At 42.8% G+C, this 16,488-nt stretch overlaps 1 protein-coding gene across 22 annotated transcripts in view; it reads left to right on the top strand.

Moving 5' to 3' along the window:
- Nucleotides 1–11,514, top strand: part of ZMYM5 (zinc finger MYM-type containing 5) — a 41,571-nt gene extending 30,057 nt beyond the window's left edge. For 18 of the 22 annotated variants that reach the window (XM_028837462.2, XM_077973751.1, XM_028837464.2 and 15 more), the window contains 2 exons: nucleotides 132–344; nucleotides 10,296–11,514. In XM_028837462.2, coding sequence (XP_028693295.1) covers nucleotides 132–344; nucleotides 10,296–11,054 — 972 coding nt within the window. In that variant the 3' untranslated portion in view covers nucleotides 11,055–11,514. The remainder of the gene's footprint in view (nucleotides 1–131; nucleotides 345–10,295) is intronic. The other 4 variants (XR_013407629.1, XR_013407630.1, XR_013407628.1 and 1 more) reach the window with 1 other exon arrangement.
- Nucleotides 11,515–16,488: the final 4,974 nt, after the last annotated feature.

Raw genomic sequence — 16,488 nt, forward strand, 5'->3', positions numbered from 1 at the left:
CTAGTTATCTCATTGCTTGCTGTGCTAAACTAGTTATCTCATTGCTTGCTGTGCTAAACTAGTTATCTCATTGCTTGCTATGCTAATCTGGTTCATATATCTTAGTTAACGAATTCTGGTTTTTCTTTTAGATTCGCCATGAAGTCAGCGTAAATAATGTAACACATAAACTGTGCAGTAACCATTGCTTTAATAAGTACAGATTGGCCAATGGTCTAATAATGAACTGCTGTGAACACTGTGGAGAGTACATGCCTAGTAAGAGTACTGGAAACAACATCCTGGTGATTGGAGGTCAGCAGAAGAGATTTTGCTGCCAAAGTTGTATTAACGAATATAAACAGGTAATTCTTTTTAATCAGCTTTAAATGATCAAATATATAGTAGCTTCATCCTTACAGCTTACATGAACCAGATTTATCTTAGAACCTCATTTAATTCCATTCCGTCATTGTGTCATTGGTTTGTCCCATCTCAAATATTCAAGTCTATAGATTGTTGTAAGCTTGTTTTAAAAGTTTACTTTGGGCTGGGTGCAGTGCCTCACTCATGTCATCCCATCATTTTGGGAGGCTGAGGCGGGAGGACTGCTTGAGCTCAGGAGCTTGAGACCATCCTGGGCAGCACAGTGAGACCTAATCTCTACTAAACATGTTTTAGAATTAGCCAGGCATGATGGCATGTGCCTGTAGTCTCAGCTACTTTGGAAGCTGAGGTGTGAGGATTGCTTGAACCTGGGAGATTGAGGCTACAGTGAACTATGATTGTACCACTGCACTCCAACTGGCAACACAGCGAAAGCCTGTCTAAAAAAAGAAAAAGAAAGAAAAAGAAAATGATCAGGTACAGTGGCTCACACTTGTAAATCCCAGCACTTTGGCCAAGGCAGGCAGATCACCTGGGGCCAGGATTTCAAAACCAGCCTGGGCAACATGACAAAACCCCCTCTCTTCTAAAAATACAAAAATTAGCCAGGCAAGATGGTGTGTGCCTATAATCCCAGCTACGTGGGAAGCTGAGGCATAGGAATCACTTGAACCCGGTAGGCAGAGGTTGCAGAGCCGAGATCATGCCACTGCATTCCAGCCTGGGTGACAGAGCAAGACTCTGTCTCAAAAAAAAAAAAAAAGAAAAAGTTTACTCCTGGATGAAGTTAAAAGACTAATTTTTCGGCCGGGCGCGGTGGCTCACGCCTGTAATCCCAGCTCTTTGGGAGGCAAGGCAGGTCGATCACCTGAAGTCAGGAGTTTGAGACCAGCCTGGCCAACGTGGCGAAACCCCGTCTCTACTAAAAATACAAAAATCAGCCGGGCATGGTGGCAGGTGCCTATAATCCCAGCTACTTGGGAGGCTGAGGCGAGAGAATTGCTTGAACCTGGAAGGTGGTGTTTGCAGTGAGCCGAGACCGCACCACTGCACTCCAGCCTGGGTGACAGAGCGAGACTCCGTCTCAAAAAAAAAAAAAAAAAAGACTTAATTTTTCTTCTTTACCATTTAGCACTCCCCCTAAGCACTTGATAATTCTAGTCGCTCTACATTCTGACCAAAATTTGGAGCCAGGTGAGGTGCTTCACGCCTGTAATCCCAGCACTTTGGGAGGCCCCCAAGTGCTGAGAATGAGCTGAGGCCAGGAGTTCAAGACCAGCCTGGTCAACATAGCCAGACCCTGTCTCTCCAAAAAAGAAAAATTAAAATGTGGTAGTGTCTGTTTTGTCTATCAGGTCTTCAGCCCATTTTTTTTTTATTGAATTGTCTTTTTGTTACTGAGTTGTAGGAGTTCTTTGTATTATTCTGGATACATGTATTTTATAAAATAAATATATTTGGAAAAATTTTTTTTCTTCTTTTTTTTTAAAAAAAAGAAAAAATAGCTGGGCGCGGTGGCTTACACCTGTAATCCCAGCACTTTGGGAGGCCAAGGGAGGCGGATCACCTGAGGTCAGGAGTTCAAGACCAGCCTGGTCAACATGGTGAAACCCTGTTTCTACAAAAAATACAAAAGGTTAACCAGGCCGTGGTGGTGAACACCTATAATCCCAGCTACTCAGGAGGCTGAGGCAGGAGAATCGCTTGAATCTGGGAGGCAGAGGTTGCAGGGAGGCGGAGGTTGCAGTGAGACAAGATCACGCCACTGCACTCCAGCCTGGGTGACAGAGCAAGACTCCGTCTCAAAAAAAAAAAAAAAAGAAATATGCATAGTCGAAACTAGGCAGCCATATGCCTGCCTCTCTCTCTCTCTCTCTCTCTCTCTCTCTCTCTCTCTCTCTCTCTCTGTCTATATATATATATATATATTTTTTTTTTTTTTTTTTTTTTGAGACGGAGTCTCGCTCTGTCACCCGGGCTGGAGTGCAGTGGCGCAATCTCAGCTCACTACAACCTCTGCCTCTCAGCTTCAAGCGATTCTCCTACCTCAGCCTTCTGAGTAGCTGGGATTACAGGTGCGCACCACCATGCCCTGCTAATTTTTGTGTTTTTAATAGAGATGGAGTTTTGCCATGTTGGCCAGACTGGTGTCGAACTCCTGACTTGAGGTGATCTACCTGCCTCGGCTCCCAAAGTGTTGGGAATATAGGTGTGAGCTACCACACCTGGCCTAGATTTTCTTAAATCACTTGCTTGCTACTCTGATCCCTAGAATGAAGTGCTCATTCTACCGTGTGTACTTCAGTAATACAGAGTAACTCAGTGGGGCACAGTGGCTCACACCTGTAACCCCAGCACTTTGGGAGGCAGAGACAAGAGGATTGCTTGAGCCCAGGAGTTGGAGAGCAGCCTGGGCAACATAGTGAGACTCCATCTCTACAAAAAATAAAAAATTAGCAGGCATGGTGGCACATGGCTGTAGTCCCAGCTGTTTCGGAGCCTGAGGCAAAAGGATGGCCTGAGTCTGGGAGGTCAGGACTGCAGTGAACTGTGATCACAACATTGCACTCCAGTCTTCGTGACAGAGCAAGACCCTGTCTCAAAAAAAAAGAAAAATAGGCTGGGCATGGTGGCTCACGCCTGTAATCCCAGCACTTTGGAAGGCCAAGGCAGGTCAATCATGAGGTCAGGAGATCAAGACCATCCTGGCCAACATGGTGAAACCCCGTCTCTACTGAAAATACAAAAAATTAGCCGGGCATGGTGGCGGGCACCTGTAGTCCCAACTACTCAGGAGGCTGAGACAGGAGAATGGCGAGAACTCGGGAGGTGGAGCTTGCAGTGAGCCGAGATCACACCATTGCACTCCAGCCTGGGGGACAAAGCGAGACTCCGTCTCAAAAAAGAAAAGAAAAAGTAACTCATCAACAGTTGGCAAAGGCCAGGCGAGGTGTCTCACGCCTGTGGAGGCTGAGGCAAGTTCATCATTTGAGCTCAGGAGTTTGAGACCAGCCTGGGCAACATGGTGGCCCCTGTCTCTACAAAAAATTAGCCAGGTGTGGTGACACACACCTGTAGTCCCAGCTGCTTGGGCGGCTGAGGTAGGAGAATCGCTTGAACCCAGGAGGTGGAGGTTGCAGTGAGCCAAGATGGCGCCACTGCACTCCAGCCTGGGTGACAGAGTGAGACTGTCTCAGAAAATTATATATTAGCCAAGCATGGTGGTTCATACCAGTAGTCCCAGGTACTTGGAAGGCTGAGGTGGGAGGATCACTTGAGCCCAGGAGGCAGAGGTTACAGTGAGCCGAGATCACGTCACTGTACTTCAACCTGAGCAACAGAGTAAGACCCTGTCTCAAATAATAATAATAAATAAATGAATTAATAGTTGCCAAATATAGGCATGATATTTCTGTATAATCAGAATGTTTTACGTTTTATAAATGTGCTTCCCCACTCCACCCCAACCACGTGAGTATTTTCAAGTGATTAGTGGCAGCCTTCTGAAAAGGCCAACACAGAAAGCCTTAGTAATATATGAACACCATAAGAAAAAACTGAAATCTTGCACTTAGTAGCTTATTGCTGAATAACATACACGTCATAAAATGTAAAGATAGAATCTTGATCTAAGCCAGTGCTTCTCAATCAGTGATGATTTTTGTCCCCATGGGGATATTTGGCAATGTCTAGAAACATTTGTGACTGTCACACCTGAGGGTTGCTGCTGGCATCTAGTGGATAGAGTCCAGAGGTTAACATTTGCAGTGCACAGCACAGTCCCTCACAACAAATAATCATCTTGTCCAAGAAATCCTGCAACCAAAGATAAGTGGATGGGTGATGAGTGTATGGTGAGCATGGTAAGAGGAAGGAAAGCAAAATTTTCATCTTCCTCATCGAGAAGTCAATACTTAAAGCTGGGAGGAAAAAAAAAGTTCAGTAAATAGTGATACAAACAAGTAACTTTGAGATTTGGAAATAAATAACCAAAGAATCAGCTAGAAAAGTTATGTAAGTGCTGGGCATGGTGGCGTGTACCTGTAATACTAGCTACTAGAAAGGCTGAGGTGAGTGGGTCACTTGAGTCCAGGCGTTTGAGGCTACAGTGCACTGGGATCACACCTGTGAATAGCCACTGTACTCCTCCTGGGCAACAAAGCAAGGCCTTGTCTTCAAAAATTTTTTTTGCCAGGAGTAATGGCTTATATCTGTAATCCCAGCACTTTGGAAAGCTGAGGCAAGAGGATTGCTTGAGCCCAGGAGTTCAAGACCAACCTCAGCAACCTGGTGAGACCCCTGTCTCTACAAAAAAAAAAAAAAAAAAAACTGAAAAATTAGGTGGCATGGCATGCCCCTGTGGTCCCAGCTACTTGGGAGACTGAGCTCGGAGGATCGCTTGAGCCTGGGAGGTCATGGCTGCAAGCGAGTGAACCATGATTTCATCACTGCACTCCAGCCTGAAGGACAGAGCGAGACTATCTCAAAAAAAATATATATATTTTTTAAATGGTATATATTTTAAAAATTGTTTTATTTTAAAAGGTTGTAAGTGGTTAGCTTCTGGTAAAGGGGAAGTGGGTAGAGGTGGTAGGGAACTCCTATTTGTTTTAATTAACCTGGTATGACTAGTTGGTGTTTTATACTAAATGTATCTGTTGTTTTGTTTTGTTTTGTTTGTTTGAGACAGGGTCGCTCCCTCTTGTCAGCCAGGCTGGAATGCCGTGGCTTGAGCTCTGCTCACTGCAACCTGCGGCTCAAGTGATCCTCCCACCTCAGCCTCCGGAGCAGCTGGGACTGCAGGCTTGTGCCACCACACTCTGCTAACTTTTGTGTTTTAACCGGGTGTGGTGGTGCATGCCTACAGGGGTTTTGTGGGGTTTTGTCATATTGCCCAGGCTGGTTTTTAACTCATGGGCTCAAGCAGTCTGCCCGCCTTGGCCTCCCAAAGCACTGGAATTGCAGGCATGAGCCACTTTACCTGGCCTATATATGTAATTTTAAAGTGTTAAAGATACTGAAGTTTGGAGAGCATTTACCCCAGTCACACTGCTAGATTTGACCCACATCATTCATGTACACTATTGCCTCCAATAGAAACCTTCATTAGTGTGCACTGTTGCCTCTGATAGGAATATTTACGTACACATGTGCCTCATCCCCCACCCAAGAAGCCAAGAAGTCCCCTGAGGCCAAGATTTATATCTGCTTTAGTTCAATAATCTCCGGCCAGGTGTGGTGGCTCATGCCTGTAATCTCAGCACTTTGGGAAGCTGAGGCGGGTGGATCACCTGAGGTCAGGAGTTTGAGACCAGCCTGACCAACATGGTGAAGCCCCATCTCTACTAAAAATACAAAAATTAGCTGGGTGTGGTGGCAGGCATCTGTAGTCCCAGCTACTCGGGAGGCTGAGGCAGGAGAATGGCCTTTACCTGGGAGGCGGAGCTTGCAGTGAGCCAAGATCGTGCCACTGCACTCCAGCCTGGGCGTCAGAGCGACTCCATCTCAAAAAAAAAAAAAAAAAATTGGGATCAGCAGAAAAGAATGTTAGCTCTGGCCTGTGGGCATGCCCTCCTCCAGGCTCCTTAGGAAGAAATTTAGAAAAAAGAATAGTGGTCAGAGTTCAGTCCTCAGTTCCCCTTTATCTGGGGTCCACATGCCAGTGGATGCCAGCAGACTTTTGGTAGAGGTCCAGAGTTTTGAAAAACAACTCAGGGACATATATTAAGATGTTAACTTTAGTTTCTCTAGGGAAGAAAACATCTGACTCTTTAACTTTCCCAGCTGTTGTTTTAAGCTATTATTACCTTTTTGCTTATTAATTTACTCATTTACTTTTCAAGGCTAGCTAGGTGCCTGGAATTTCCCTTGAAGGAACTCAAGGTTTTCCTTTATTTTTATGCTTGGGGATGCCCACAGGGGGTCCCTGTTCCGTTTCAGTGTTCAGGGACAGTAACTTGTATGGAGCTGTCCTCTCCTTTGATAACTGCCTTCTTCTGAAATACTTCTGTATAAGCTGGGTACACTGTGTGTATCTGTTCATGCCTGTGAATAGCCACTGCACTCCAGCCTGGACAATGTAATGAGACCTCGTCTCTTTAAAAAAATAAAGTATAGGCCGGGCGCGGTGGCTCACGCCTGTAATCCCAGCACTTTGGGAGGCCGAGGCGGGCGGATCACGAGGTCAGGAGATGGAGACCATCCTGGCTAACACGGTGAAACCCCGTCTGTACTAAAAATACAAAAAAAAATTAGCCGGGCGTGGTGCGGGCGCCTGTAGTCCCAGCTACTCGGGAGGCTGAGGCAGGAGAATGGCGTGAACCCGGGAGGCGGAGCTTGCAGTGAGCCAAGATCGCGCCACTGCACTCCAGCCGAGGCAACAGAGCGAGACTCCATCTCAAAAAAAAAAAAAAAAAAAAAAAAGTAAATACATAAGCCAGTAACAATTGCTTATTATCAAGTATTATTACTTGTATGTGCTATACTTTGGTATGCCTGTCAGCATAGTAGGTTTGTTTACGACAAATGGTTGAGTGGTGTGTGTTGCATTGCTACAACATCACTAGGTGATAGGAATTTTTCAGCTCCATTATACTCTTACGGGACCACCGCCTTATATGCCATCCATCATTGAAATTCAAACTCATTGTGTCGAAAACTGGTTTCCTTTGTTTCCTATATCAGTAAATGAACCCACTATCCACCCAAATGCCCATTCGGAAACTTAGGGTCATTGTTTACTCTTCTTTCTTCCTTAGCCCCTAGAGCCAATCAATTACCAACTAATCCAAATTCTACTTCCTGAGCACTTCTCAACTCTTATCTCTACTGCTATAATCCTAGACAGAGCTAACATCATCTTTTGCCAGAATTACTACTACAGTTTCTTCACTGCTCTGTGTGCTGCTTGCTTCCTTACATAGGTTGAGAATTCATAATACAATTAGAGCAATCTTTCCAAAGGACAAATTTGATCATGTCACATCTTTGCATTTATTTATCTGATCATATCACATCTCTGCATCGATTGATTGATTGCAGAGTCTCACTCTGTCTCCCAGGCTGGAGTGCAATGGCACAATCTCAGCCCACTGCAACCTCCGCCTCCCAGGTTCAAGCAATTCTCCTGCCTCAGCCTCCCGAGTAGCTGGGATTACAGGTGCGCGCCCCCACGCCTGGCTAATTTTTGTATTTTTAGTAGAGATGGGGGTTTTACCATGTTGGCGAGGCTGGTCTTGAACTCCTGACCTCAGGTGATCCGCCTGCCTCTGCCTCCTAAAGTGCTGGGATTACAGGCGTGAGCCTCCGCACCTGGCCCACACCTCTGCATTTTTTACTTTAAAGCTGCCACATTACTTTCAGAATGAAACAGAACAAGTCCATTTTTATTTTCTTTCACTGCATTGCATATGGTACTCAAGTTGTGTTGTGTATAGCTAATAGGATGCCATTCACATTTTATACATCTTTATTATGTTAAATCTTTTTAGTGTTTTTATTATAATTTTATTGACAACAAAATAGGTAATGTGTCTTTATTACAACAGATTTCAGTAAATGGTAGTAAAATGTTCAAAAACAAAATAAAAATTAAATTTCTGACAGATACGGTGACCTTATTTAACAATGTTAATACACATACATACTACTTTGAATTTACAGTGTTAATCTAGCAACATCTAAATGGTCTGCTTTTGAGCAAGGAGATGTTTTTTAAGCACATTGTTTCAATTAAAATCAGATTTTAAAAATGTTCTTTGTATTAGTGAACTAAAATAGTATGCTTAGTACTCACTTTAAATCCCTAAGTATTTATGACCTATTTAAAAAGTAATCACTTATCATTAATAATTGATGAACAAAGTAGTATGTATACCTGAATTAGAGCTCTCTCTTCATATTTGTGTGTGTTTGGGCCCATGTATTGAAGGGATTATTTATGGAAATTTCACCATTAAAATTAATTGCTGTTAAATTTTAGTGACTTTCACATTAGTTTTTATAACCACTTTATTGAGATGTAGTTAACATACCCTAAAATTCACCAATCTTAGAACATTTTCATCATCCCAAAAATAAACCCCCTATCTATTAACAGTCCCCTTTTCAACTCCAACTCCTCTAAAGTTCTAGGCAACTGTTAGTCTATCTTCTGCCTATAAATTTGCCTCTTGTGTGACATTTCACATAAATAGAATCACACAAGTACTTCGCAACTAGTTTTTTCATGTGTCATACTATTTTTAATTTTTTCCCATGTTGTAGCATACATCAGTACTTCATTTGTTTTTATCCATTGCATAGATAATACTGTATTTATATCTATTCTTTCATCTGTGATGGGACATTTGAGTCGTTTCTACTTTTTGACTATTATGAGTAATATTACCATGAACGTTTGTGTCTAAGTTTTTGTGTGGACATACTTTTTTTTTTTTTTTTTGAGACGGAGTCTTGCTCCTGTCACCCAGGCTGGAGTGCAGTGGTGAGATCTCAGCTCACTGCAACCTCTGCCTCCCGTGTTCAAGCAATTTTCTGCCTCAGCCTCCCAAGTAGCTGGGATTACAGGCGCCCGCCACCACACCCAGCAAATTTTTGTATTTTTAGTAGAGTCGGGTTTTCACCATCTTGGTTAGGCTGGTCTTAAACTCCTCACCTCGTGATCCACCCACCTCGGCCTCCCAAAGTGTTGAGATTACAGGCGTGAGGCACCGTGGCTGGCCTGTGTGTCCATATATTTTTATTTCTTTTGGGTATATACCTTGGAGTGGAATTGCTGGGTCATATGGTAACTCTGTTTAAACTTCGACAAACTTCCAGTTTTCATTTTTTTGTTTTTTGAGACGAAGTCTCGCACTGTCACCCAGGCTGGTGTGCAGTAGCATGATCTCAGCTGGCTGCAACCTCCGCCTTCCAGGTTGAAGCAATTCTTCTGTCTCAGCCTCCTGAGTAGCTTGGATTACAGGCACCTGCTACCACACTCATCTAATTTATTTTTTGTCTTTTGTTTTTTGTTTTTTTGAGCCAGACAGTTTTCAAAAGTGGCTACGCCACTTTACATTTCCCACCAGGATCTTAGAGAGGTTCCAGTTTCTCCACATCTTTGCCAAGACTTTCGTTCTCCTTTTTTTTTTTTTAAAGCATGCAGTCTTGCTCTGTTGCCCAGGCTGGAGTACAGTGGCATGATCTCAGCTCACTGCAACCTCTGCCTCCAGGGTTGAAGTGAGGTCTCTTGTGTCTCAGTCTCCCGAGTAGCTGCGATTACCAGTACCTGCCCCACCAGGCCCGGCTAAATGTTGTATTTTTAGTAGAGACGGGGTTTCACCATATTGCCCTGGCTGGTTTCAAACCCCAGACTTCAGCTGATCCACCCGCCTCAGCCTCCCAAAGTCCTGGGATTATAGGCGTGAGTCACCACACCCAGCCTCATTCTCTATTTATGATAGCCATCTTCTTCAATATGAAGTGGTACATTGTCACCTTTTTTTTTTCTTCTTCTTCTTCTTCTTCTTCTGGGACAGGGTCTCACTCTGTCGTCCAGACTGGAGTGCAGTGCTGTGATCTCAGCTCAGCTTAACCTCTGCCTCCTGGGTTCAAGCGATTTTCCTGCTTCAGGCTCCCGAGTAGCTGGGATTACAGGCACATGCCAGTATGGCCTGGCTAATTTTTGTATTTTTAGTAGAGACAGGGTTTCACCATGCTGACCAGACTTGTTTTCGAACTCCTGACCTCAAATGATCCACCCGCCTTGGCCTCCCAAAGTGCTGGGATTACAGGCGTGAGCCACCACACCTGGTCGTCATTGTCTTTTTGATAGGCATTTCTTTGATGCCTAATGATGAGCATGTGCTTATTGAGCATTTGAATATACATTAATTTTTTAAAGTTTAACCTAAAGTAAAATTGTAATCTATCCTCTTTGTCCTCAGATGATGGAAACAAAATCAAAAAAATTAACAGCATCAGAAAATAGAAAAAGGAATGCTGTTAGAGAAGAAAATGAGAAACAATTCTGTGGATCGTCAAGTACACTTTTGAAAAAAATAGATGGAATCACAGAAAAAAAGGAAAAGACTTCAGAGCTACACCTTTCGGTAGAATGTGGCACGGATACATTACTCATCAAAGAGAATGTGAATTTACCTCCTCCTTCCGCGTCAGCCATAGCTGATACATTTCAAGAGCAACTGGAAGAGAAAAATTTTGAAGACTCCATTGTACCAGTTGTGCTTTCCGCAGATCCAGGTACGTGGCCCCGAATTTTGAATATTAAACAACGGGACATTCTTGTTGAAAATGTTCCGCCTCAAGTAAGAAATTTTAACTTTCCAAAAGATAATACAGGGAGAAAGTTTTCAGAAACTTATTATACACGGATTCTTCCAAACGGTGAAAAAACCACTAGATCCTGGTTACTTTATTCGACCTCAAAAGATTCTGTGTTTTGTCTATATTGCAGACTCTTTGGGGAAGGAAAAAATCAACTGAAAAATGAAAATGGTTGCAAAGATTGGCAACATTTATCACATATTCTTAGTAAACATGAAGAAAGTGAAATGCACATCAACAATAGTGTTAAGTACTCAAAATTAAAATCTGATCTGAAAAAAAATAAAGCTGTTGATGCTGCAGAACGCAGATTATATGAAAATGAGAAAAATGATGGTGCACTGTTGTTGTACACATAATATACCTGATTTGTTTTTTGGCATGATGATCAGAATCTTACATTACTCAGAAAACATCTGTGCTGCAAGAGTCAGTACTATCCTGTTGTAAGTCTCCTCTACAGAGTAACTTGCAACAGTTCCTTAGCAATAAGTATGTTAGCAAATAAATAGCAAAAAATGTTTCCATTCTAAATCTAAAACTAATTAGTTTCAATCATCATTAGGCAATGAAGATTAACAACAATTTTGAAGATTGTTAATCTTCAAAATCTATCAATTTACACCTATTTAAAAATTGGCATTTAATGACTGCCATTTGATGGGTTTGGTTAATATTCTGTTCTTGGCCGGGCGCGGTGACTCAATGCCTGTAATCCCAGCACTTTGGGAGGCCCAGGTGGGTAGATAATGGAGGTCAGAAGTTCAAGACCAGCCTGGCCAACATGGCAAAACCTGGTCTTTGTTAAAAATACAAAAATTAGCTAGGTATGGTGGCACACGCCTGTAGTCCCAGCTACTCAGGAGGCTGAGGCAGGAGAATTGCTTGAACCAGGAGGCAGAGGTTACAGTAAGCTGAGATTGCACCACTGCACTCCAGCCTGAGCAACAGAATGAGACTCAGTCTCAAAAAAAAAAAAAAAAAAAAAAAATATATATATATATATATATATATATATAGTGTTCTAATTACCTTAAAAGAGGAAAGAAAGGCTTGAATTGATCAATACTAGTTTGAATAAGATACTTACGTGAACAAGCATTCTCAACATTATTATTAAAGTAAAACTACTCAGTTTACAGAATGGGATCTGAAACTACAGCTTTTTGCTATTAAACCAAATACTTGTGATTTACTTCGTTTGAGCAAAATATTTTTATTTGAACAAAACAGCATTATTTGTTATGTTAATGATGGTTAATTTCCATTTTATTGGTTTCATTTTTGTTTTAATTTGTAAATGTTTTAGCATTTATTATTGTATGTGAACTGTAAGTATATTTACCTATTTTATGTTGATAAAAATATAAAAAATATTAAAATAAGTATATATTAAGTTAACCTTCAAGTGTTATGGGCTTTTTCCTCCCTGTGAAAAGAGATGGCATGCTTGAAATTTGAGACACACCAATGAAAATTAGGAATCTAAGTTATTTTAGATGGTCAGCAGCCCCATCACTGTGTATTTAGTAAATCTCCCTTCTGTTTCTGATTTCTGATGTCAATTTTATAATATATTAAATTTTTATATACTATTCCTGTGAAACAAAATGGCATATGAGCAGCGACTAGAACACAAGGTGCATTCTTATGGGATGACACTAGGAATACTTGCAGACTCTCAACGATGCCAGTGTATTTTGGAATACCCATGAGAATCATCCTCATTAACTTCTAACCATTTTGAATGTTTGTTTGTTTGTTTGTTTGTTTGTTTTAAATAGAGATAGGGTCTCACTATGTTGTCCAAGCTAGTCTTGAACTCCTGGTCTCAAGCGATCCTCCCACCTCAGCCTCCCAAAGTGCTGGAATTACAGGCTTGAGCCACCATGCCCGGCCACCATTTTGATTTTTGACAACTAGATCATTTAGTATTTTCAGACTTGGATCTAAATGTGGCTTTGGGATGTTTGGGATTCTCTAGCAGCCCAGAGAATACTCTAGAGATGTAGAATAAGTTTTGAAATTTGTTTGCAAATTATCTTTCTTTCTTTTTTTTTTTTTTTTAAGTTGGAGTCTTGCTCTGTCACCCAGGCTGGAGTGCAGTGGTGCCATCTCGGCTCACTGCAAGCTCCGCCTCCTGGGTTCATGCCATTCTCATGCCTCAGCCTCCCGAATAGCTGGGACTACAGGTGCCCGCCACCACGCCCAGCTAATTTTTTGTATTTTTTAGTAGAGATGGGGTTTCACCGTGTTAGCCAGGATGGTCTCGATCTCCTGACCTTGTGATCCATCCGCCTCGGCCTCCCAAAGTGCTGGGATTACAGGCATGAGCCACTGCGCCCAGCTGTTTGCAAGTTATCAACGTACTCATTATTTCAGACTGGGCACGGTGGCTCATGCTTATAATCCCAGCACTTTGGGAGGCTGAGTGGGGTAAATCACTTGAGGTCAGGGATTCAAAACCAGCCTGGCCAACATAGTGAAACCCCGTCTCTGTTAAAGTACAAAAATTAGTGTGGTGGCGCATGCCTGTAATCCCAGCTACTTGGGAGGCTGAGGCATGAGAATAGCTTAAACCCAGGAGGCAGAGGTTGCGGTGAGCCGAGAACATGCTACTCCAGCCTGGGTGACAGAGTGAGACCCTGTCTCTAAAATAAATAAACAAATATACTCATTATTTCATTAAAGCTTGTCAATCAACTGAATCACAGATTCATAGTATAATTAGACTCTTTTGTATTTGAGCCAACTACTGAAATCAATCAGTGGCTGTTTGAGATAATTTGGCATAACTATCAGATTTATCAATTTAAAAAATAAAATTAGATCCTCACCTTAAATTCATTTATTTCATCATCATACTGCACACCTAGAAGGCGCCATCAATTCCACACATAGTAATTAAAGGTAAAAAATTCAAAAGACAGGTGTTTCATTGACCTATGTTCCTTGTAAATAGCCTTCAAATTTTCCATATGTTTGACACCTTTCATAATACAGTGTTAGATGATACGGGCTCAGTGGCATAAACCTGTAGTCCCTACTGCTTGGTAGACTGAGGGAGGATCCCTGGAGCCCAGGAGTTGGAGTCCAGATGAGGCAACATAATAAAACCCCTACCCCTTTAAAAAAAAAAATCAACTAAGTTAAGAAGAGAAGATAAAAATGCAAGTATGGCTGTACAGGAATAATTTAATTTTTTTCCTTTTCTAGTTTTTAGTTTTTAATTTTTATTTATTTATTTATTCATTTATTTATTTAGAGGCAGAGTTTTGCTCTTGTTGCCCAGGCTGGAGTGCAATGGCACGATCTTGCCTCCCAGGTTCAAGCGATTCTCCTGCCTCAGCATCCCGAGTAGCTGGGATTATAGGTGCCCACCACCATGCCTGGCTAATTTTTTGTATTTTTAGTAGAGATGGGTTTTGCCATATTGGCCAAGCTGGTCTCGAACTCGGACCTCAGGTGATCCGCCCGCTTCGTCCTCCCACAGTGCTGGGATTACAGGTGTGAACCACCGCGCCTGGCCTGATTTTTATTTTTTTAATGTAAAATTAATGTGTGCTCACTATAAGGAAGGAAGGGAGAAAACATAGACGTGAAGGTCCTATTTACCATCCCTCACCTCCCCAGCTGCAGTAACTGTCATCACTGATCTGGACTGTACCCAGGGTTTCTTTTCATCTTTTTAGCTACTTCACTGGGAAAAATCATTAGAGAAAATTATCTCCTACTACTAATTTTATATCAAAAATTAGAAAGGACAGTCTCAATAGTCTTGAAGAAAATGGCAGTGCCAATTAATATTGACTTACTGGTTTTCTCATCTCACTGAGGACAACTGAGATTGTTTTCATAAACTTCTGATTTTCAAAATTGCTATCTTTAAAATTCTTACATTGACCTATTTTCCTCTTGTGATTTCTTTGGTCCTCTCTTAGTGTCATGAGCCACTAAGAGTTGCTAATAGCCACTTTATATATATACAGTGTACAATTTGCTACATGTAATGTAAAAGTATGGCCAGGCACAGTGGCTCACGCCTGCAATCCCAGCACTTCGGGAGGCCGAGGCAGGCGGATCACCTGAGGTCAGGAGTTCGAGACCAGCCTGGCCAACGTGGTGAAACCCCATCTCTACTAAAAACACAAAACATTAGCCGGGCGTGGTGGCGCACGCCTGTAGTCCTGGTTACTCTGGAGGCACGAGAATCGCTTAAGCCCCGGAGGCAGAGGTTGCAGTGACCCAAGATCATGCCATTGTACTCCAGCCAGGGCTAAAAGAGCGAAATGCCATCTCAAAAAAAAAAAATTAGCCGGGCATGGTGGCATGTGTCTGTAAATCCCAGCTACTCAGGAGGCTGAGGTGGGAGAATTGCCTAAACCTGGGAGGCAAAGGTTGCAATGAGCCAAGATCATGCCACTGCACTTCAGCTTGGGTGACACAGCAAGACTCTGTCTCAAAACAAAAAGTAAAAGTGAGTATAATTGAATGGAAGATCTCAGTCAAGTTCAGTGGAAAGAATAATACTATATCTTTTTAGGTCTCATCACTCTTTTTGTCTCCAAAGCTCTGAAGTTCCCCATTACTTGGAGTTTAAAATTCCTCAACTCCTTGACACAACATAAGATCTTAACATAGGCAGCTGCAATCATCAGTGGCAGATGAATAGGGAAAGGCATAGACAAAGACAATGTGAAGGCACAAAGTTTTAGAGCTGGAATAGTGCTCTATAACACGGTCCCCAAACCCCTGACTGGGACCTGTTAGGAACCGGGCCACACAGCAGGAGATGAGCAACTGCTGAATGAGCATTACTGCTGAGCTCCGCCTCCTGTCAGATCAGCGTTAGCATTCAATTTTCATAGGACTGGGAACCCTATTGTGAATGGAGGTTGCAGGCTCCCTGTGAGAATCTAATACCTGATGATCTGAGGTGGAGCAGTTTCATCCTGAAACCACCCCCACCCCCTTCGTCCATGGAAAAATTGTCTTCCACAAAACTGTCTTCCCTTGTGCCAAAAAGGTTGGAGACCACTGCTCTGTAAGGTTGACTTACAATGTGTGACCATGTTAAGGCTGAAATTCAGAATTTGAGGCTGGGCTGGGCATGGTGGCTCATGCCTGTAATCCCAGCACTTTGGGAGGCCAAGGCAGGTGAATCCCTTGAGCCCAGGAGTTTGAGATCAGCCTGAGCAACACGGTGAAACCCCATCTCTACAAAATATACGAACATTAGCCAGGTGTGGTGGCACACATCTGTGATCCTATGTACTTGGGAGGCTGAGGTGGGAGGATCACTTGAGCCCTGGAGGTTGAGGCTACAATGAGTCATGATGGAGCCACTGCACTCCAGCCTGGGCTGGACATAGTATCAAAAAAAAAAACCAAAAAAAAAAAACGCTGGTCCAAGATGAGCCGGTAGAGTAAATGAGTTATCTCAATTCTCAGTCAGTTACAAATTGAACTCTCCCTCCTCTGACTACTTCACTTAAAAAAAAAAAAAAGAGTGCCAGGCGCGGTGGCTCACGCCTGGAATCCCAGGACTTTGGGAGGCCGGGGGGGTGGATTGCTTGAGGTCAGGAGTTTAAGACTAGCCTGACCAACATGGTGAAACTCCATCTCTACTAAAAATACAAAAATTAGCCAGGTGTGGTGGCGGGCAGCCTATAATCTCAGCTACTCTGGAGGCTGCGGCAGGAGAATCGCTTGAACCTGGGAGGTGGAGGTTACAGTGAGCTGAGATCACACCTTGCACTCCAGCCGGGGTGACAGAGTGAGACTCTGTCTCAA

Source organism: Macaca mulatta, chromosome 17 (assembly GCF_049350105.2).
Source record: "Macaca mulatta isolate MMU2019108-1 chromosome 17, T2T-MMU8v2.0, whole genome shotgun sequence".
In the NCBI taxonomy this organism is placed as follows: Eukaryota; Metazoa; Chordata; class Mammalia; order Primates; family Cercopithecidae; genus Macaca; species Macaca mulatta.